This window comes from Bos indicus, chromosome 24, assembly GCF_029378745.1.
Source record: "Bos indicus isolate NIAB-ARS_2022 breed Sahiwal x Tharparkar chromosome 24, NIAB-ARS_B.indTharparkar_mat_pri_1.0, whole genome shotgun sequence".
In the NCBI taxonomy this organism is placed as follows: domain Eukaryota; kingdom Metazoa; phylum Chordata; class Mammalia; order Artiodactyla; family Bovidae; genus Bos; species Bos indicus.
The window spans coordinates 43,020,347-43,043,018 of NC_091783.1; the positions used below are offsets into that span (position 1 = coordinate 43,020,347).

Consider the following 22,672-nt stretch of genomic DNA (forward strand, 5'->3'; position numbering starts at 1 on the left):
GGAGACGACTAAGTGACTACACAACAACAACAACAGTGTTCTGTGGATGGACAGTGCAGATGCTGCAGCCAGGCTGCAAAGGTTTAGATCCCATACACACCTCTTATTCACCCTCTAGCATTCTATGAAACAACAGTCACAATAGTTCCTTTTAGGGTTATTGCAAATACTAAATAAACCACTCCGTGGAAAGGATTTAGCTCAGTGCCAGCAATCACTGGATAAGTCATAGAAATGAGTTATTTTAATTCTAATTCCTAAATTTGACCAAGTGAAAACTTTTGCTATATTTTTTAGGGTTACAGGTTCTTATTTCTCCCCTTTATCAGTTTCCCTGATGGCTCAGATGGAAAGAATTCGCCTGCAAAGCAGGAGACCTGGGTTCAATCCCAGGTTAGGAAGATCCCCTGGAGGAGGTCATGGCAACCCACTCCAGTATTCTTGCCTGAGAAGCCTGGCGGGTTGCAGTCCATGGGGTCACAGAGTTGAACACGATTGAGCGACTAAGCACAGCAAGTTTCCAGGGGATATGTTTTGTCTCCTTCTCTTCCAGCTAACAATTTTATAGACACCTTGAAAAAATAGACATATCCTTGAAAACATATCCACCTTGAAAAAATATAAGAAAAAATAGACATATCCCTTAAAACATCCCACCACACTCTGCTGTTTGTGCACCTGTTCTCACCTCTCACTGCCCCGCCCACCACCTTCCATGATATGTTGTGTATATTTACCAAAATAAGGTAAATATTTGTGTTAACACAAAGAGGGAGGCCTCAGAACACTGCTGAATAGTGTCCTTTCACAAGCTGAAAAGTCCTTTCACAGCTCATCCTGTGTCTTTGCTTCTGCCCTGACAGAAAGAAAGCTTCGCTGCTTTTGTTTTTGAAAGAGTATTCCTATATGGATATGGTGCTAAACTGGACAGGTATCTTATGAATTTAAAATCTGATGGTGAAATTCCTTTCATAAGAACCTACACTTGGAGTGGAGTTATCTTTGGCTTTCGGGAATTCATTCATACATCCATCCAATGAAGACTCATGGGGCCTCTCCTTCCTTGGCCAGGCACTGAACCGGGCACAGCAAAGCAGGTGCTGAGGGCAGGCTCCGCCCTGGCCCTCACTGAGCCCAAGTCCAGTGGACTTTTGAAAGAGCAGTAAACAAACCATTACAGCAAGTCTCCCAGACAGAGAAGCACACACGTGCCCACATTATGTCCTGGGGTGTTCACGCACAGGGGCCGAAGGGGGACTGGAGCAGCTCCAGGAAGCATGGACATGACTGCTCAAGCTGCACTGCTGCTGCTGCTGCTAAGTCGCTTCAGTCGTGTCCGACTCTGTGTGACCCCATAGACAGCAGCCCACCAGGCTCCCCCGTCCCTGGGATTCTCCAGGCAAGAACACTAGAGTGGGTTGCCATTTCCTTTTCTAATGCATGAAAGTGAAAAGTGAAAGTGAAGTCACGCAGTTGTGTACGACTCTTTGCGACCCCATGGACTGCAGCCTACCAGGCTACTCCGTCCATGGGATTTTCCAAGCAAGAGTACTGGAGTGGGGTGCCATTGCCTTCTCCATCAAAGTGCACAGTTTACCCGAAAACAGTCTTGATGGACCATGGCTGGGGACTTGGGGGTGGTGGGGACAGTGATGTGGTCAGATCTGCATTGTCACTGTGGCAACTGTGCAGAGAGGCAGGAATAAGTGAGCAGAAGGCCACTGCTGACATCCAGGCTGGACAGTGACCATGGCAATGGCAGATGGGGTGGAAAGAACAGGAACGATGTTTAGGAAAGGCACCCAAAGGAACACAGTGACTGGGTTTGCAAGAAGGAAAAGGAGGGGATCAAACCATGTCCTGGTTCGGCAAATCAGGGACCTTATTCACAGAGACAGAGAGGAGCGGCTGGAGGTGTGGGTGGGCAAGGGAATGAGCTCAGATCTCGGTCTGGTCCGGTCCGTAGGTCCGTAGAACCGAAGATCCTGGGAGGCCCCGATGTGGAGGTGTGCTTGGGGCGCTGCGGACAGGAGGGGGCTGGGCTGGGGCTGAGGCGCCTGCTCCCGGTGGAGGGGGAGGGAAATTCAAGGACATGGTCGGGGGGAGGAGGAAGGAGTCTCCAGGAGAGTTAGAGAAGGTCAAGACCACAGTTCCTGGGGGAAGGCTGACCCCGGGGTCCACTGATGGCTCCGAGAGAGAGTATTTCAGTGAAGAGTGGGTCGAAGCCCGACCGCAGGAGCTGAAGTGTGAACCGAGGTAGGGTGAACCGCCCGGGGCGGGGGGAGTCAGTCCTAGGTTTTAACTCGGAGCCCGTGGGCAGCAAGACACGGTGGGGTGGAAGTATGGCCTAGAGGGCCGTCGGTGTCAAAACGTCAGACTGGACGGAGTTGACGGTGTTTGTCCGCTGGAAGGAAAGCGCTGTAGAGAATGGAAGAAAGAGCGGGAAGCCGGGTGAGGCCCGCGGAGCGCTGGGCCCAGGAGGCCAGGCGTGGGGACCGCGAGGGAACGTCAGGGCTGGAGGGGGACTGGACAGCAGAGCCAAGAGGAGCCCTGAGAGGAACTGGCGCGCGCTGCCAGGGTCCCGAGCCTGGAGACTCACAGGGGGGTGATCCCCCGCGTCCAGCAGCGAGGATGCCGAGCACGTCCAGTAGCGGGACGTCCAGCAGCGGGAGAGTGACTGGCTGGCACCCGCGCAACAGGTGGGAACGAGCAGCCGCCCTCACTGGTTCTGGCGGCGGAGCCAGGCTCGGGGCCACGGCGTCTTGCAGAAAAGTAGCCAAGCTGCTCAGAGCGCGCGGAGGAGAGCCGGGGGCGAGAGGCGGCGTGGGAGCGCTGGAACCGTCTAGAACGGGAACGAGGGGAGGCGGGCTGCCTGAGCCCGCCACGGACCCTCCCCCTGATAGAATATGTATGATCCAGCACGAGGCCTCGCCCGCCGCGAGCCGGAGGCGGTGCGGGATCGCGGGAGCGCACGCCCAGACCCAGAGCCGCTCGGGCTGCGAAGGAGCCGCGCGCGCCGCGTCCGGACCGCACGCGGGTGAGCCTCCGCGGTTCCCTTTGAGGGCGGCCGCCACCCTTCCAGATCCCAGGACCCCCTGCCCCACCGCCCTGAGTCGGCTCCTTTTCCCCGCCGCGAGGAGGCCTCAGGGGCTCGGAGCTGGGATGGGGCGCGGATGGCCGACAGGTGCCCACAATCACTGGCGGGGACCCGGCGCGCACCGTCCCACCGCGCCTTGCTCGGCCGCCACCGGCGGGGCCCAGGCACCCGGCAGAGCGTCCATGCTCCGGTCCCCCTAGGCGCTCCCCAGCAGCTCATCGGGCGCGAGCAGCCGGGCGCGCGGAGAGGGGCGCGCGGGGCGCGGGGAGGGCCAGCGCCACCCGGCCGGCTCCGGAGGACCGGCGCTCTCCGCCTTGTCTCCGCTTACTGCTGTTTATCTAGCAGATCATTCTAAACAATTGTCTTTAAAAAGCAGTTGGCTCCGCGCGTCTTCTTTGTGTTCTCTGAGTTGGGAGCTCGCGGTGGGCACGGGGAGGGAGAAGAAACGCCTACTCTGGTCGTAAAACACCGAGAGACCGGAACGTCTCTTTCAACAGCGAGGAAGAGAGGCCGCCGCAGGGTCTACACACACCTACAGCTGTCTGCCGCCTTTTGTGCAAATTCCTAACCGTGCCTGAGGTCCACGCGAGCGGGCAGGCATGGGGTGTTTGGGCAACAGCAAGACGTCAGAAGACCAGGGCGTCGATGAAAAGGAGCGGCGCGAGGCCAACAAGAAGATCGAGAAGCAGTTGCAAAAGGAGCGGCTGGCTTACAAAGCGACTCACCGCCTACTGCTGCTGGGTAAGGCCCGGGGGTGCGCGGCGGCGCCTGGCCAGAGCGGAGCGCACGGCCTGCGGCTCATAGAGGGCCGGGCTGCGAGGCCAGCGCCCCCGCCGACAGCGAGCGCGCGCTTGAAGACGCCCGCGCGCGGGCAGGACGCTTGTGCGTCTCTGGTGGCGGGAGAGATGGCCACGGTCTCCAGCCCCCGGTCACAGCGTTCTCTCTGTGTATTTTCAGGAGCTGGTGAGTCTGGGAAAAGCACTATCGTCAAGCAAATGAGGATCCTGCACGTCAACGGCTTTAATCCAGAGTAAGGAATGACCCATTCCGGGTTTGTTTCCCAACCACATGCAAACTTTGTCCCTTCTCTCCCGGCCTCCCCAAAAATGTTCTCTCTAAACAGTTAATTTGATCTTTGAGTCAGCCTTTAAGGACAGAAAATATAGACGCGAGTTGTTGAATTTGGCATATTTAAGCAAATCCTTCCTCTGGTGGTGCCTACATCAAAATATTTACTTAACAAAGTATGATTTATTAGATACTCGAGGTATTGATCTGTGTTATTATTATTGCTATGATCTCACTTAATGTGTCAATATATACTTCTCCCTGTGTCTGCATCTATTTCAATTCAACATATGGATAGATTCAAATAAGATATGTTTGCAAGTGTAGCCCTGTATTTTTGGTAACAGTAGCCATGACCATTTTACCTTGTTATGTTTAACCTGTGTGGTTGTCTAGAGCTAGAGTCTGTGGTGCGTCCCTTCAAATTTATTTAGAGTCCAAACCTGTAAAGGTAGGTATTTTTCTTGCCCAGATTGAAAAAAAGAAACAACTTTTCACTGTTGTCCTGGGGCTAATGTTGAAGTCTAGTGGTACTATGTTAGCCCCACTGCATCTGGGAATCTAAAGCTTCATTCAGCATTCAACCAGCTGTGCAGAAAGTTAATTAATAACCATTCTCTTTTCACACAGAGAGAAGAAACAGAAAATTCTGGACATCCGGAAAAACGTTAAGGATGCTATTGTGGTAAGGATTTTGTTTTGTTTTTGGCCAAGCTGTGCAGCATGAGGGATCTTACTTCCCCTACCAGAGATTGAACCCATGCCTCCTGATTTGGGAGCATTGGCACCTCAAATACTGGACCATCAGGGAAGTCCCAGGAATTTCCTAAATATTTGTTCAGTGAAAAGGTTGTGTCCTCTGCTCCCTCAAACGGTATACACAGAAATCACAGACTAGATTATCACACATGGAGCCTAAATGGTGTATTTATCCATACATTCTTTTCCTTCATTCCACTGTAGACAATTGTGTCGGCAATGAGTACCATAATTCCCCCCGTTCCACTGGCCAACCCAGAAAACCAGTTTCGATCAGACTATATCAAGAGCATTGCCCCCATCACTGACTTTGAATATTCCCAGGTAAGTAATCCTTACTGAAGTATTTTAAACGGTGCAAGATGGAACAGTTGTTAACCAGGTGGCTTACTGAGAACCAGTATAAATGCTATTTCATTATTGACTTTCTTCAAAATTCTAGTTCTCTGCCTGGAAGAAATGCTTCCTTGTAGACCAAAATATTAACACGTGTTAAAAGTAGTAATAAAGACAATAAGATTGTAAGCAATGTTTTAATGAGCATGTTGGTGCGGGTGATGATCAGGAAGACAGCATACCTCTAAGAAATACTGGTGGTGCTTTTACCCCTGCGTATTTCTAAATCAACAATTATGCCGTTTCCCATATAACAGAAGAGTAAAAATTGTATGAGCAGAAGTGCTTTATGGTATGTGATCATACCCTTGGGAGTAAGAGAACAGAACCCAGTTTACTCTTAAGATGGGGGTTCTTCAGCTCACATGAGGGGCGCAGACCAGATGTAGGTCACACCTGGATCACTTCTGAATGTCGACTGTCTCCTGGGAAAATGTAATTCCTTTCATGTCCGCAGAATTTTGGGCTGCTTTTTCGATCACTTGGATAGCACTGTTGCTTATGTGAGAGGGTGATGTGAATATGAGTTTTCTCTTGTTTGGTGGACATATGTTTCTTTAAAATACTGTTGTTTGGTCATTTGATGTAGCATGTTTCAAAGAAGAAAATATTTCTTCAGTTTGTCAGAAAATCAATTTTTTTAGTTGTGCCAGAAGAGTGTGTGTGGGTGTACCCCCCCCCCAAAAAAAAAAACAGTATTTCAAAGTTTCCTCTGCCTGGCATAGTGGCCTTGAGACGTTTTTCATTCTCAGCACTCTCTTTTCCAAAGAAAGCTGACATGGGAGGCTCTGTGTAAGACAGATGGGCCCATGTACATCCCCCGCCCCGCCCCCTTCAGTAGAACACAATTGCCCCATAGGCTCTGTGTCCAGATGGCGGATAAGAATTACTTTTTAAAGCTTTTTACTGCATCCTCTCACATGACGTTTGTTACTGATAAGCATTCCAACATAGCCAATGAAACCCTTAGAATTTCTAAGAAGACAAAGGTAGCGATGGCAAACCACCTAGAAAAAGTGACTGCGGTATCTGGCATGGCAGGCACGCTGTTGTTTACTTAACTGTGTCTTTAACTGGATGTCGTGGAGGGGAGGTGTCAAGGAAACGATGGGGGACAAAGCTGGGCTTCAGCCTACTGGAGCCTGGGTCCTCCTAGCGCGCTACGATGGTTTACATACTAGAAAAGTCTCCCAGAACTGCAGGCTCCTAACTGAAATCAGGTGTTCTCAATCCCCTTCAGATTTACTTATTTATAGATATGCATTTGAGTTCTAAATTTTGTCCTGCGTGCTCATCTAAAAGTAATCATGAAACACCTTCTGTGTGGTTCTGATGAAAGGAGACGTTATTCTCAGCATATAATGAGAAATTAACATCAAGATGGATTGATCTGTCATATTTTCTTCTGCTCATGACGAACACACACGTGACAAGGCCGCCCAGATTCCATCTGAAATCCAAAAACAGTAACACCCGTGTGGGTTACTAAGGAACCCAAAGCACCTAATTTGCAAATGTGTTATTGAGCTATAGAACAATTTTTAATAATAAAAAAAAACTCGAGAAACCATTTGCACTAAAGACATATATTTTCATATAGGTATGTTGAAGCCATTGTGAAATGATGGTCATAATTAACTGTCATTAAAAGAACATTGGGAACCAGCTAATGCAGATGGAATTGTAATGCTTTTTCAGAAGCAAAACTTTTTTTTTTTGGTAGTTTTTAAGCCTACATTCTGTTGTCATACTGGGTCTCTGTGTCAAATAAGATTATATTTACAATTGAGCCAGCATTTACATAAAAAAGGAAATCAGTGTCTAATATTAACTTTTTTCCTGAAAATTCTGTTTTATTTTAATGTGCATACAGGTTTCAGTAATGTTTATTCTGTAGTGCTCTGAAATATTCATCATTTGTACTATTAGATTGAATAGTTCTTGAATTTATGTTCTGATGAGCCTCATAAGGGTGATGTTAAGGCAAATGTCTGACATATTCTAATAACACTTGGTTCATTTGAAGACAATTAACTTTTGTTTAAAGAACATATCCATTTTAAAAACCATAACAGTAGCGCTAAATCAAATATTTTAATAGTAAACATAACACGAATTTACTAAATTTCAGATTAAATCCTTGAGAAAATCTTTCTGTGTCACAGTCCAATTCCTTGAGGGTCTTAAGTTTGTTTCCCTATAGATCTAGAATAATTTCTGAACCAAATATTTCCTATCATTAAAAATTAATTTCAGAGTTATTTAATTTAAGAAGGAAAAATTAGAAGAAAGTTGGAGTTTCTTGTTCATTATTAAGAATTTGAGATTCTGCATAAGGTTACTGTTTATAATGAAAAGTCTAGAATATCTCAGAGGGTTCTGAGAATTTCCTCTAAGAATGTCATGCCTGGGTTTACTCTTCACCTTAGACTCCTGAGTGAATCTCGGTTGAACCCTTGTTGTTCAGTCGTGGCCAACTCTTTGCGACTCCATGAACAGCCCTAATGTTGTAACAGGAAGAGGAGTGAGGCTGGCTAGTGGCCTGCCCAGCAGAGGGTGCCTGGGGAGGTCAGGGCAAGCGCTGGAGGCTCTCAGGCCTGGTCTGTCCCCACCTGGGAGAGATTGGAACCTCTGAGAGGGGATACCTGAGTGTTGCATCACTGTCGCTCTGGCTGTGGGTGGAACAGGTTCTGGGGAGGGAGAGGTGAAGTGGGGGGACCATCTCAGAGGCACCTGGAACAGTCCAGACGGAGACACTGGGAAGTCTGGAATGGACAGCTCACTGGCCACTGCCTGTTCACAGTGCTTTGCTCATGAGCACCTGTCCACATGGCCTCGACCCCTTCACTGGCTGACGCCCTGTCTGTGCACCTAGCCAGTCTGCACAGGAAGTGGTAGGAGACACACAGGCCAGGTGGTGGGCATGACAGAACGTGCACTATTTGATCACTTACAAAGTGGAACAATACTGCAATTGCTCCACCAAAACTCTTAGCGCAATACCAGACAATTAGTGTGCCAAGTTGCTCAGTTGTGTCTGACTCTTTGCAACCCCATGGACTGTAGTCCGCCAGGCTCCTCTGTCCATGGGATTCTCCAGGCAAGAATACTGGAGTGGGTTGCCATGCCCTTCTTTAGAGGATCTTCCTGACCCAGGGATCAAACCTGCGTCTCTTCTGACTCCTGCATTGGCAGACAGGTTCCTTACCACTAGTGCCACCTGGGAAGCCCGTAGAGAATCAGTGATGAATTAAACTGGAGTATTAATTGGTTTGTTTGGTGTTTTATTCCCAAAATGTGGGTATTATATTAGCTCCCTTAAAGGTGTGTTTTGCTAGCATTTCTAAGGGCCGGTGGATAAGTGAGACTTAGTGAGCAATCAGAGAGCAGTCAGGTAAGTCAGGGCTCTGTTGTCATCACCCGTCTCCTAAATGGATGTTTATCACAAGTCCTCCTCCAGAGGATCTTCCCAACCCAGGGATCAAACCTGAGTCTCCTGCATTGCAGGCAGATGCTTTAACATCTGAGCCACCAGGGAAGCCCTGCTGCTGCTAAGTCGCTTCAGTCGTATCCGACTCTGTGCGACCCCATAGACGGCAGCCCACCAGGCTCGCCAGTCCCTGGGATTCTCCAGGCAAGAACACTGGAGTGGGTTGCCATTTCCTTCTCCAATGCATGAAAGTGAAAAGTGAAAGTGAAGTCGCTCAGTCATGTCCGACTCCTAGCGACCCTATGGACTGCAGCCCACCAGGCCCCTCAGTCCATGGGATTTTCCAGGCAAGAGTACTGGAATGGGTTGCCATTGCCTTCTCCGGGGAAGCCCTGGGCAGAGTCAAAAATATTATATTCTGCAGAAAATATTTTGATCTGGGATAAATTTATAGTTTATAGTAAAAATGTAAAGAAAAACAAAAGTGGGATATTAAAATACATAAGAGTCTATCAGAAACAATTTTCTCTTCCTTGGTTTTCATCTTGTTTTGGCGGTGTCGGTCTGCTGGTTTGATATCAGTGAAAACGAGGCCTCAGCTCCCGAAGCCTTCAGGCCATGTCCTGAATCCAGTGATCACAATGTCTCTGTTATCCTCCCAGCCCTCGTTGGGGATAGGAGCTCAGAGGAGGCGGTTGACTGCTCCAGAGTCAGAGTTCAGGACTGGAGCCCAGTGGCCTGACTCCAAAGCCTGCCATGTGGCCTTCCTGGGCTCCAGAATCGCCAGTCCACCCCCATCGCCGGGTCAGCCTGGTTCCAGCTGCGGGTGGAGAGGCATAGTCAGGCCGGGTGCAGTCCTTTGAAACAGCCTGGCAAGAGGAAGTTTCCCAGAAGAGCAGGGTGGTCTCTGGAGTCACTGTGGTCAACCTCCAGCATGCCGGAGACAGTCAGCTCTGGCGGCCACTGCTTTCTCTTAGGAGCAAAAATGCAAGTGATTGAAAATGAAACTTTGGGAATTACTGGGTCATTCACCCATTCAAGTAGAATTTCCCAGAGGCCTCTTATGTGAAGGGTAGGGTGACCTGGAAACAGGAACATCCTAGTGACCAGGATGCAGATCTGCCCCAGAGAACAGTTTATCCATCAAACTCTTGCTGCAAGTTGGCCACTTTCATGGGACATTCTTGCAGCTTTATTCGTCCCATTGCATCATATTTGCAGACATTTACCTGTGCAGTCAATTAATTAATCAAGATGAAAAATATCAACGAGGGATTATTTTTCCACTCCCTTGAAGAAGTGTTGTGCAGCTTCCTGAGCTGGTCAAAGACACCTCTAATAGCCTGTTGTTGAACTAAATAGGCCATTAGAACGTGGACATCACCCCATTAGGGCCTCTTCCCAGCTTTTGGTTTACACTCTTCCCCAGGGTCCCAGATAGCCTGTGTTACATTACTTGGATGTAGTATAAGAATATCTCTGTGGTAAGTTTCTATTTTAAATTTTTGTAGCTTCTTATACTGTAATATCTGGCATTGCTCTGTCGGGTCTTGAATCCAGTCCCTTAAGTAGAGGCATTCTTGTGTTGTCACATCTGTGCGCTTCTTTCCAGGTGTTTATCCTTATAGGCTATTAGGATATGTTTGAATCCTATTACACAAGGCCATCTTTCAGAGAAAACGTATAAAAAGTTTTTATTATGTCCCTGATAGTTTAGAAAGGATACTTTTTTTGTCAAATTTAAGATGTGCTAACTCTGGGACTTTAAATATTTTAAGGTCTTCAAAAAAAATTCAATGCCGGTGGGAACCTCTTTGGCCCTTGAAAATAATATAGTGCAGCCATAAAGAGATATAAACTGTTTGGCCTCTCTCCAAACAGTTTTTAGGATTATTCCAGCCAGGCCCAGTGAATTGGGGTGCAGCAGGATGAACCCAGATCTGATGGACTCAAGCCAGTTCTTGGCAGGACACAGCCTGTTAGCCGACTTGCCTTTGAATTTTCCCGTCTGTAAAATGGGGACAGTAGTATCAGCCTCGTGGCATTACTTGAGAATGAGTCGTATCTGGTGAGAAAGCTTGGGAATTTAAAGACCAGAACAGCCATGAATCATTATGGTTATTACCATTGACCAAGTACAAATGCGAGAACCAGAAAGGAACTTTAGTTACAATAAAAATGTGCTGAAAATCCAATTTGACGTATATATTTTTGCCAACCCTCCCTCCTGGCCCAGAAGACAGGGGTCACCCCCAGGCCTAAGCAACCGATGACAGGTGTTACTCCCAAGTGTCTTTCCTTTTAATCAACTCAGAGCCCGGGACCACAGGATTAATATTCTACAAGTTCCATTTTATTTTTTTATACTTTTATTTATTTATTTATTTGGCTGCTCCTGGTCTTGGTCGTGGCATGTGGGATCTAGTTCCCAGACCAGGGATTGAACCCGGGTCCTCTGCATTTAGAGCTCAGAGTCCCAGATACGTCTGGACCACCAGGAAAGTCCCCTACAAGTTCCATTTTAAATATCAACCAGTGAATGGCTAAAACTTTTCAGGGCTTTTTATGGTTGCTTCAAATTAAGATTTATGTGTAGGGAAAATATGTGTTCTTTCTCATTATCAACATTTCCTCTTATAGGCATCTTTTCAACATCACATCCATGTCCACTGCAGATAAAGCGTCTCTTGACCTGTGCATAAGAAACTGGACTCAGAAATGCCTAACCGTTGAGTGCAGCTCTGATTAGCTCTGAAGGGTCCTTTGTGTCACCCAAGCCAGGGAAACCAACCCAGGGCTGAGGGAACCTTATCACTCTGCACCTTTAAAGTGTGGAATTTCTGAAACTGCCATGTGTCTTATAATAGATACGCACATTTAATGTGACAGCATTCTCCTCCCATACACCCCCTCACCCCCCAGAATCTATTATTAAACTGTAGTACATCCAGAGTGGAAGAAATACAGCTTTTTGTAGGAAATTAAACATCATATTGCTTCAAAAAAAAAAAAGAAAAGAGCAGTTGTAGACATGTTCTTGGCTAATTGTATAATTCTTTAAAAAAAACATCATTTTACATAATGAACAAATTACTGAGTTCTTTGAAGATAAACCTTGTCCTTGCATACCACCAAGGACTGAAAAGATGTATTTGATCATAATGGGAAGGAGATTCTGAGCTGCACACAGTAGACTCATCCAAGTACCAGATCTTTTTTTCTTCATGCTGCCATTTTTGAGGAACACCTATGAGATTTATGGCTACTGCCAGAGGGGCAGAGATTACAATGGATTTCAAGATTATTTGTTTTAATTAATAAAATTAGTGTTGTCGTTAGGAACGTGTAATAGGAAACATAGTGGCCCAGTTGTTGGAACCGAAGGCTGACACAGCCCAAATGCCCATCCGTAGGACATGGACTGAGACCCTGCGGGGACCCGGGAGAGGCGGGTGCGGCATCAGTGGACTCCACGCGCACCTCGACATGGGTGGGTTTCCATGTGTTGATGTTGAACCAACTGAAATGATGGAAGTTTATGTGAAGAACAACACCATTCTATGACTTTCAGAAATAAGCAGAAGTAAGGACTGTGCTGTTTCAGCACACATACTGGGTTGGCCAAAAAGTTCATTTGGGCTTTTCATAAGATGTTATGCAAAAAACCCAAACAAACTTTTGGAGCAACCCAATATATTTGTGATAATTTCTGGAAAAGAGAAAAGAACGAGCATCGCAGTGTTCGGGGCAACAGAGAGGACGTGGGAGAGACATGTGGAATGTTCTGGTATGGGGGACAGAAGGGGTGCAATGTTTTCACTGTGTTATAGACAAACACAAAGCAAAGCAAAAGAGGACTCTGTGAGGACCAGTGATGACCTGCGTCACCCCCCCAGTTCTGGCCACCTGCGGTCCACAGTAAAGATAAATTGGAGTTTTCTAATTTCAGTTCAGTTCAGTCGCTCAGTCATGTCCTACTCTTTGCGACCCCATGGACTGCAGCATACCAGGCTTCCCTGTCCATCACCAACTCCCAGAGCTTACTCAAACTCATGTCCATCGAGTTGGTGATGCCATCCAACCATCTCATCCTCTGTTGTCCCCTTCTCCTCCTGCATTCAGTCTTTCCCAGCATCGGGTTCCTTCCAGTGAGTCAGTTCTTGGAATCAGGTGGCCAAAGTATTGGAGTTTCTGCTTCAGCATCAGTCCTTCCAATGAATATTCAGGACTTATTTCCTTTAGGATTGACTGGTTTGATCTTGCAGCCCAAGGGACTCTCAGAGTCTTCTCCAACACCACAGTTCAAAAGCATCAATTCTTTGGCGCTCAGCTTTCTTTATAGTCCAACTCTCACATCCATACATAACTACTGGAAAAACCACAGCTTTGGCTGGATGGACCTTTGTTGGCAAAGTAATGTCTCTGCTTTTTAATATGCTATCTAGGTTGGTCATAGCTTTTCTTCCAAGGAGCAAGCATATTTATAATTAGAAGATAATAAATTTTCTAATTTATTAGCCTGTATTCTTTGTGCCCTGCTCCCTCTCAGAGGGAAATTTATGAGATGATCTCAAAGGGGTCATGTGAGCAAAATGCCTGATAAAGAAAATCCTGAGCCTTGAGGATTTTGCTGGGACTTGCATTTCTTGTGATAGAGGATGATGCTGTGAGATTCACTGGCACAACATGGTCAAGGTGCTTCCTCATGAAGACAGGCTCCGAGTGTGCAGGAGACACGGTGGGAGATAAATCCCTGCATGCTGGAGTAACTGTCCTTCCAGGAGCTCCGTGTCACATCCTGGCAGTCACTCTTGTGGTTAATGGGACACTAATTCCAGAGGCTGATGCTGTCCCCTTCCTTTTTTATTATGAATATTATAAGCCAGTTGATTTTGAAAGTATTTTAAACTTTCAATATTCCTGAGCCGGAGGCTGCCCACGCCTTCCCAGCAGCCACACTCCCTATGCCTCAGTGTGTCCGTCTCTACAATGAGCATAACAGCGCTCCCTCCTCCCCGAACTCTGTGCAGATTGAGTTGAGTCAGTATATGCAGAAAGCTGGGCTCCACATTTGCTGTACTCTGTACTCCCGATTAGCTGTGCTGAAGAGAAGCGTTTTTTAATCAAATGTTTGTTATGTGTCTGCAAAGCCAAAACACTCTGCTGATTTCAGAGTGGCTGCGTCACCATATGAGACCACAGCCAGCCCTGTCTCAGTTAGCACGTCCTCCACGCCACACTGACCACACACAGGAAGTAAAGGTGTAATGAGAGCCACAGATGTAAACCACATGTGTAATTTTACCCCCAAGTAGCCACAGTTTTACAAAATGAGAAGAAACAAGTGAAGTTTAACAATATGTTTTACTTAACATGATTTACCCCATGTATTCCTGTAACATACGATCTCCAGAAGCTATTTATGAGATATTTTAATCATCTTTTTTCTTAGTCTTTAAACTCTGTTGTGCACTGCACATGTCCAGACATCTCACGCTGAGGAAGCCACATGCCAGGTGCCCAAGGACCCCATCACCGTGGCTGCCGCTGCAGACAGTTGGGGCTGGACCAGAGGCTGGGGCAGAGGAAACAGAGGTTTCTTCTCCGCCAGCCTGCATGGTGGTGCTGTGGCAGGTGCAGGCCACTGGCTGTTCATTGGGCCTCCCCGAGCCCACACTGCAACCCTGATGTCCACGTGGCTGTCAGAGACCAGGCTGGTGGGGAGGGGGCCTGGCCTGGCCCTGGCAGTGTGTGTCCTCCTTGACGAGTAGGCACCACCCCGTTCACCCTCCCAGTGCTGACCAGAGCTGCTTCTCTTATAGAGCCTCCTCGGCCGCACTTCTGTGTCTGCAAGTTGGGCAGTGGGGGACATGTCCACCACTTGGCATGGCCCTGACCATCTCCCAGCCTCTCTGTCTCCCGTGTTGTCCGCCGTCGCCTGTCTCAGGGACAGTTAGCCACGTGGCCCTTGTCCATGCCTGTAGGTGGATTGCCAGCGGCCAGGCCTGGTTTACCTGTGAGACCTGCCTTTCCACACCTGTTGTGATGGAAAGCGCTGCATGCCCTGCACTGTTGTGTGTACGTGTGTCCTTCTGGACACCACTGCCAAGGAAGAGCCACGCCGTCTGGATCGCTCGAGCAGAGGCAGATTGTGCGACTTTGTTCTTTTCATTGTCACTTATGCATGCACTTTTTTAGGGCATTGAGTAATTCACTGAAAACATACAAATTAGCATTGTACTTGTGAGCCACAAAATTGGCTCTGGTCTGTGTGTGTTTAGAAAAGGCTGTGTTATGAATCTGAATAGGATACATGGTTGGGGGGGATTCCTTTTCAGCTCAGTGGGGAGAAAAGCCAGTTCCCAGTTCCTGAGCCTTAAAGGAACTCACTGTGCTGTTCAGTTGGATTGTGAGAGTGAGCTGGGCTGGGTGTCTGTCCAGGAGGGAGTCAGAGACGTGGGAGAAAGTGAGTGACTCACAGTGTGCAGAGAATTCAAGTGTGGAAACAGGGGATGAGCAAGAAGCATTACTCAGTCGCTACTATTTAAAACTGGGGCCCAGAAGACAGTGAGCACATGGTGTTTGCAGAGAGAAAGTTCCAGATATTGTAGCATCGTTAGTCTCTCCAGAGTCTGAAATTGCTGTGATTCATACTTTCTGTCTGTCCCATGCTTAGTTATTGTCCCTTATCAGCCATTTGAAAGGAGATCTTTCTTTCCCAGCTTTAGTTCACCAAAGGCTTCCAGATCATTCTTTTTGCCCCAGTGGGATTTGGAGATCAAGTCTAGAAGGAAAGTGTGTGCTCAGTCGCTCAGTCGTGTCTGACTCTTTGTGATTCCATCAACTGTAGCCACCAGGCTCCTCTGTCCATGGGATTCTCCAGGCAAGACTACTGGAGTGGGCTGCCCTTCTCTTCTCCAGGGCATCTTCCCAACCCAGGGATTGAATCCGGGTCTCCTGCATTGCAGGCAGATTCTTTACCGTCTGAGAGGAGAGCTTGGGTAGGTTGACCTGGCTTCTGCGGGCTCCCCTGGCTTCATCCCTGGGAAGCTCCTCCTAGATGCTAAAAGTGGAGGGGGCAGGGAGGAGGCATCCTGGGGCAGGTAGGGGGCTGGGCTGCTCCAGGGCAAATCTGTGTGCCTGGAGCCACCCAACGGGTAGAACACGTGGCAGCGGTACATGTTAGCATTCTGACGATCCGAGGAAACAGGGTGCTGGGCTGTGCTTAGAGGTGCCAGCTTGGGTGCCCAGGTGCTTCCACCCCAGCCCAGCACCAGCCAGCGAGGACCTATGGAGCACCTTGGTCCCAAGGAGTTCCTCACCCAGACTTTGCAAGGGTTTTCTTTTTCTCTCTCAAGCATACAGTTCATCATCTTAGGTAAAAGGAGTCAATTGCATTGTTCCTGTTTTGTCTTGGTTTTCTTGCCACATGTCTTTCTTGAATTGGATCCACGTCATCATATGTAAGGCCATAAGGGGTGATTCTGACCAGAGACCCGGACTGAGTCCCCCTCTAGCAAAATATCAGGCGGTGTCGGCCCTGAAGGGGTTACAGTGCCTGCTCCTCTGGCTGAGCCCCGTGTTGAGCTGTTATTGAATCTTGAAAGATTTCCACCCACCTCCCGCCCACTCTGCTGGCAAGTGAAAGACGTTTGAATTCGTTTCTCAAGGGAGAAAATGATTAAAGTGAAAGAAAATGACTGTTCCCTGTTCTGAAAAGGAGAGGGGAGAGGGGGCTGTGACCCTCCCATGCTGCTCTGTACCTAGGGAGAGCGGGATGGGGTGTCAGGAGCATCCGCCCCGGAAACCAGGCAGAGGAAGCCAGTCCCAGCTGCCTTGCGTGGCTGGTCGGCTCAGAATCCAAGGTCCTGAAACAGAGCAGGGGCTGCACGACTCAGAGACCCCAAATAACTGAAATGCAGGAGGGAGAGTGTAGGGGAAGGAAGGGAAACTCAGTTGATGTCTCTGCCCCTTGAGCCCTAGAATGGAAATGAATCTGATTTGGGGTTCCATCTGAATGAGAAGTAATGGTACTTTCACACATGACTCAGGATTGTATGGTCCTGATGGTCCTCACACATCTCCATTTAAATCTTTTGTATTTAATGAGCATAATTTTATAATTTGTTAGTTCAGCTCACCTTTTTGCATCCCTTGCACCTTTTTGCAAGCTAATGAAACTATTCAGGCTGTGTTCGTGGAGCCCCAGCTGTGCTTGGAGCATCCGATTAAGGGCTCAGGGAGTGGAGTTGAGATTTCTAAAATAATCCCTGTTCTCAGGCTCATGGTCTAAAAAGTAGAAGGATGAGACCAGCACGCATGAAAAGCTGCAGATCAAGAGATCCTAGGATTTCACCAAATCCTAGACTAAAATTGTCTCTGTGTGCATGCTAAGCCGCTTCAAGTCATGTCCAGCTCTTTGCAACCCCATAGACTGTAGCCCGCCAGGCTCCTCTGTCCATGGAATTCTCCAGGCAAGAATACTGAAGTGGGTAGCTATTCTCTTCTCCAGGGGATCCTCCCGACCCAGGGATTGAAGTTGGGCCTCCTGCATTGCAGGCAGATCCTTTACCATCGTCTGAACCACCAGGGAAGCCCAAGTATGAATGTGCTTATATGTATAGAAGACTTTGGCATCATTGGGCAGCCTCATTAACTAACAAACGCTCAACCTAAATGGGTGGTTTCCTGTGTTGGTGATCACGTTCCTCAGTCAGTTTTTATGTGGTGACTTTCTTGTGTGTACTTGGCAAGCTCAGTGGGCTCGTGGGCCCATGCGCAGGGCCAGCTCTTCAACAGGAAAGGCAGAGAGGGTGGATAGGGCCCCTAGTCCCACTGTCTTCCACAGACTTCCCTCTTTATCTCCTACTGCCCCAGTAAATAACTCTTATCAAACCCTGAGCCAACCCCATAATCAAGCCTTCGAGCTCTGAAGCAGCCTGAGAACTTGGGGGCCCTGAGGCATTATTCCCAGGTCAGCATCTCAGGATCATCTAGGGAGCTTTTAAAGCAAGATCCCTCTGCCTGCCCTCAGAGACTTTGAGTAGGAAGTCTCCGGGGAAGGTCCGAGGAATCTCTGTGTTTGAAAAGCTCCTTGAGGTTTCCCCTGCGCCCTCAGGTAGAGATGGGCTCCTGTGTGGTTCTCAGCCCTGGGTGGGCCCAGCTGCGGCAGTGGACTTGCAGTGCCTCCTAATCTCAGGGTATGGGGGCTGCTGGGCATAAATGTAGCTATACTTCACCATCACAGTGATAACTGCACTTTCCTGTAGGTATTTTTACATTTACAATTCAAGATAGGTCTTGATTCATTCAAAGTCAGCAACAGCATTTTTGCTTGAAGACAGAATGTGTGATAAATATGAAGGATTGGTCATAATGAGGGCTTGATGCCTCTTCCATTAGGACACCTGGGCCCCCTTGAGTGGGTGGTCCAGCCCTGGGCAGGGTGGCCTGAGCCTCCTCGGCCTGTCCTTCTGCTCCCACCCCTGCCAGACCTATGGGGACACAAGTGGATTGCACATCACGGCTTCCCTGGTGGCTCAGTGGTAAAGAACCTGCCTGCAGTGCGGGAGACCCAGGTTTGATTCCTGAGTCAGGAAGATCCCCTGATGCAGGAATGGCTACCCATTCCAGTATTCTTTCTTGGGAAATCCCATGGACACAGGAGCCTGGCGGGCTATAGTCTATGGGGTTGCAAAGAGTCAAGACACAACTGAGTGACTAACACTCTTATTTTTCACTTTCAACTTGAATAGAAAATAAGGAAGAAAGATAGAAGGACTCAGGTCACTGATGAGAACATGAGAAGAAAATTCTAGGAAAACAAGTTCAAGGTTTCAGTTTACTAGAAATGGAAAAGTGCCCAGGAAAGGTGTTCTTTTCTAAAATATAGTGAGATGCCACATGTATTCAAGGTCAAAAAATTAAAGTGGGGAATGGTTTCTAATGGTGTGACTAGAATCACTGAGTGGAGTGTGGGGGCAGGGGGCTCACCCTGGGCCCTCACCCCTGTGCCTGGGACAGGAGAGGCCTCCAGGACAGTTGTCATGGCTCTGATTCCCGCTGTGACATCACTGAGTCCCTGGAGGGGGATGTTTACCAGCTGGATTCTCTGCATCCTGGTGCAGATGCTTCAGGATTCCTGACTCTGAGTGAATCTTCGCTCTACGCAGGCCGGGGGGCGGGGCCTGTGGGGGTGAATCCTCAACTCCATGTGGTTCGGGGGGCATATGAGGGTGGGTGAGCCTGTTTGGCCTTGATCTATGAGACCCCTGGGCATTTATTATCGTGTCCAACTCTGTGGTTTGCAGCCTGTTGGTTTTTCTATCAAAACTGTTTCAGTGCTTCGTCAAAGGAAGGGAAGGACCACTCAGGATGCACAGAGCAAGGTGCCCTGAGGGAAAGGGTGCTGTGTCCCTTTAGTGCTGGAAAGGGCAGCTCAGGGTCAGAGGCTGGCTGGACCCAGTAGCCATGCCCAGGACCCTAACAAGGGTTTCCAGGAGAGCGAACAGAGCCAGCAAGGTGTTTTTCTGTAGCCATAGCAGAGCCGTAGACACCGAGGCAGGAGGGGGTCCCAGAGGAGCCATGAGGGACCCGAAGTGCCTTCCCAGCAGAAGGCTGATTATCAAGAGATCATGCTTGTTTGTTTGAAACAAATGAGCTGATTTCTCTCCTGGGTGTTTTTCTTGGTAAAACATTTTAACAGCTTTCAAAAAAAAAAAATCAGAAGCCTATAACCAACACCACACAATCTAAATAAGATGCTACCCCTGTATTGTATCCCCTCCCCCAATTAGTATTCCCTCCCCCATGTAATACCCATCCTCCGGATAATATCCCCTCCCTCATGTAGTATCCCCCTCCCCCATGCAAGGAAATCAGAGACTAGATTTTCTTGTTGGGGGGTGATGGCAATACACGGACGCATGTATAGAGCACATGACCCACTTGGATAAGACGTCATCATTAGAGAGCACCCAGGTTAGCTTGCAGGTGTCACCAAGACTTGGTAGCTCCCTGGTTTTGCGTCTCCCACCCAGTCAGTGAAGCCACCCTGTTCTAGGCTCCTGACTGTTACCACCTTCATCGCTCAGGTCCTACAAGTTCTTTGAGTTTAATTCCACCTCCTTTGGAGACCTCTCCAATCTGCTCTGAAATGGATCATCTCTCCCTTTCCTGAACTCCTGCAGCTTTCACTTCCCTGTGGCTCTAGCTCCGGTCGCTGTATTATACCCAGTACTTACTGCCCTTCATTGTTACCTAGTTATTCGGTGTCTCAGTCATTTTGTGTTAATTTCTTGGGACCAGGAGTCGTGGCTCATTCTGCTGGTCCCTGTCCTCAGCTCCTCACTGGGTCCTGGGGATATAATCCACATAGTTTCAAGCTCCTTGAGGCCAGGGCCACCTCCACACTCACCATGGTCTCCCAGCCCCCAACACAGAACCTGGCACAGAAAAGGAACTCAGTAAATGTTTGGTGAATGCTTGGTTGATTGTTGGCCCTCAGGAAATACTTTGGCTATGATGACAAATTTTGAGGGAGAAGGTTATCCTTGTTTTACAATATCTTTGACAGACCATTATCACAGTGAACATTCCATGCAAGATTGTTGAGAGTTCACTTGTGGGAGAATGAATGTGAAAGTTGCTCAGTCGTGTTCACCTCTTTGCGATCCCATGGACTGTAGCCTGCCAAGCTCCTCCATCCATGGGATTTTCCACACAAGAATACTGGAGTGGGTTGCCATTTCCTTCTCCATGGGAGAGAGAACAGGACAAAAATTTTTAATATAACTTAGTAAGGACTTGTTATAGTATTGAAATATGTCGTTTTCCAACAAAAATTCATGTGAATTTGAGAAATAACCTAGGTTGAACTAACTCTACAATATGCATAACCTCACACCACACACAGAAGTTAACGCAAAATGGACCAATGGCCTAAATCTTAAGAGTTAAAACCATCAAATGGTTAGAAGAAAATATAGGCATACGTCTTCATGACTTTGGATTTGATAGTGATTTCTTAGATGTGACACCAGAAACTCAATCAACAAAAGAAAAAATAAACACGTTGGACTTGATCAAAATTTAAAATGTTTATGGGACTCCCCTGATGGTCCAGTGGTTAAGACTCCATGCTCCCACTGCAGGGCATGCAGGTACAATCCCTGGTGGGGGAACTAAAATCCCATGTGCTACAAGGTGTGGCCAATAAAAGAAGAAAAAACAGGGAAACAATGGAAACAGTGACAGGTTTTATTTTCTTGGGCCCCAAATCATTGAGGACAGTGACTGCAGCCACAAAATTAAAAGATGGTTGCTCTTTGGAAGAAAAGCTATGACAAACCTGCTGATGCTGCTTCTAAGTCACTTCAGTCGTGTCCGACTCTGTGCAACCCCATAGACGGCAGCTCACCAGGCTTCTCTGTCCCTGGGATTCTCCAGGCAAGAACACTGGAGTGGGTTGCCATTTCCTTCTCTGCATATTCAAAAGCAGAGACATAACTTTACCAACAAAGGTCCATGGAGTCAAAGCTATGGTTTTTCCAGTAGTCATGTACGGATGTGAGAGTTGGACCATAAAGAAGGCTGAGTGCTGAAGAATTGATGCTTTCGAACTGTAGTATTGGAGAAGACTCTTGAGAACCCCTTTGACTGCAAGGAGATTAAACCAGTCAATCCTAAAGGAAATCAGTCCTGAATATTTATTGGAAGGACTGATGCTGAAGCTGAAGCTCCCATACTTTGTCCACCTGATGCAAAGAGCCAGCTCATTGGAAAAGACCCTGATGCTGAAAAAGATTGAGGGCAGGAGGAGAAGGAGACAACAGAGGACAACATGTTTGGATACTATCACTGACTCAATGGACATGCGTTTGAACAAACTCCAGGAGATGGTGAAGGACAGGGAAGCTGAAGTCTATGGGGTCGCAAGGAGTCAAGCATGACTAAGCGACTGAACAACAACCATCTGTGTTCAAGTTTAAATCAGAATCACATTCAAGAGCTGGATGAGAGTGAAAACTTTGTCACACAGGCCTTACTGCTCAACTCCGTTAAGGTTGTTGTTGTCTTTCAGTTGCTAAGGCATGTCCGACTCTCTGTGACCCTGTGGATTGCAGCACATCAGGCTTCCTTGTCCTTCACTATCTCCTGGAGTTTGCTCACATTCATGTTCTTTGAGTTAGGATGCCATCCAACCATCTTATCCTCTGCCACCCCCTTTTCCTCCTGCCTTCAGTCTTCCCCAGCATCAGGGTCTTCTCCAGCAAGTCAGCTCTTCACATCAGGTGGCCAAAGTATTGGAGCTTCAGCATCAATGCTTCCAATGAATAAATGTTTAATATAGCTACTAAGTACTGAGATTAATTAAGCACGATAAATCAAAAGTTCCAACTCAATAACTCTTGTAAAATGGTTCTACACGTTTCTCTTGCGAAAGGAGGCCTTCTCCTAGGTATACACCCAAGAGAGTTAAAAACACACATTTCCACAAATATTTGTACAGGAACGTTCATAGCAGCGCTGTTCACAACAGCAGAACAGTGCAGCAACCGAATGTCCATCAAAGGATGAGTGGATGAACACATGTGGTCTGTCCACACGGTGGGATCTTATTTGGTCAAAAGAAGAATGAAGCACTGACCCATGTTACAGACTTGAAAACTTGTTAAATGAAACAAGCCTAACAAAAAGCCACATAGCGTATGAAGTCCATTTGTGTGAAATGTCCAGAATAGGCAGGTCGGTGGAGACAGGAGGTGGACTCATGGTTCAGGGGCAGAGGGAGGTTAGAATGAGGAGTGAGTGACTGCTCCTGGGTACAGGGTTTCTTTGAGGTGATGTGTGTGTGTGCTCAGTTGTGTTCTGACTCTTTGCAATCCCATGGACTTTAGCCTGCTAGGCTCTTCTTTCCATGG

The 22,672-nt window shown here is 47.8% G+C and overlaps 1 protein-coding gene across 3 annotated transcripts in view; it reads left to right on the forward strand.

Annotated features, from left to right (window-relative positions):
- GNAL (G protein subunit alpha L) overlaps positions 1–22,672 on the forward strand; it is a 79,745-nt gene that overhangs the window by 23,274 nt on the left and 33,799 nt on the right. For 2 of the 3 annotated variants that reach the window (XM_019986668.2, XM_070778960.1), the window contains exons 2-4: positions 4,055–4,127; positions 4,796–4,850; positions 5,129–5,248. In XM_019986668.2, coding sequence (XP_019842227.2) covers positions 4,055–4,127; positions 4,796–4,850; positions 5,129–5,248 — 248 coding nt within the window. Of the gene's footprint in view, positions 1–2,932; positions 3,038–3,594; positions 3,839–4,054; positions 4,128–4,795; positions 4,851–5,128; positions 5,249–22,672 lie in introns of those variants that run through there. The other variant, XM_070778961.1, reaches the window with a different exon arrangement.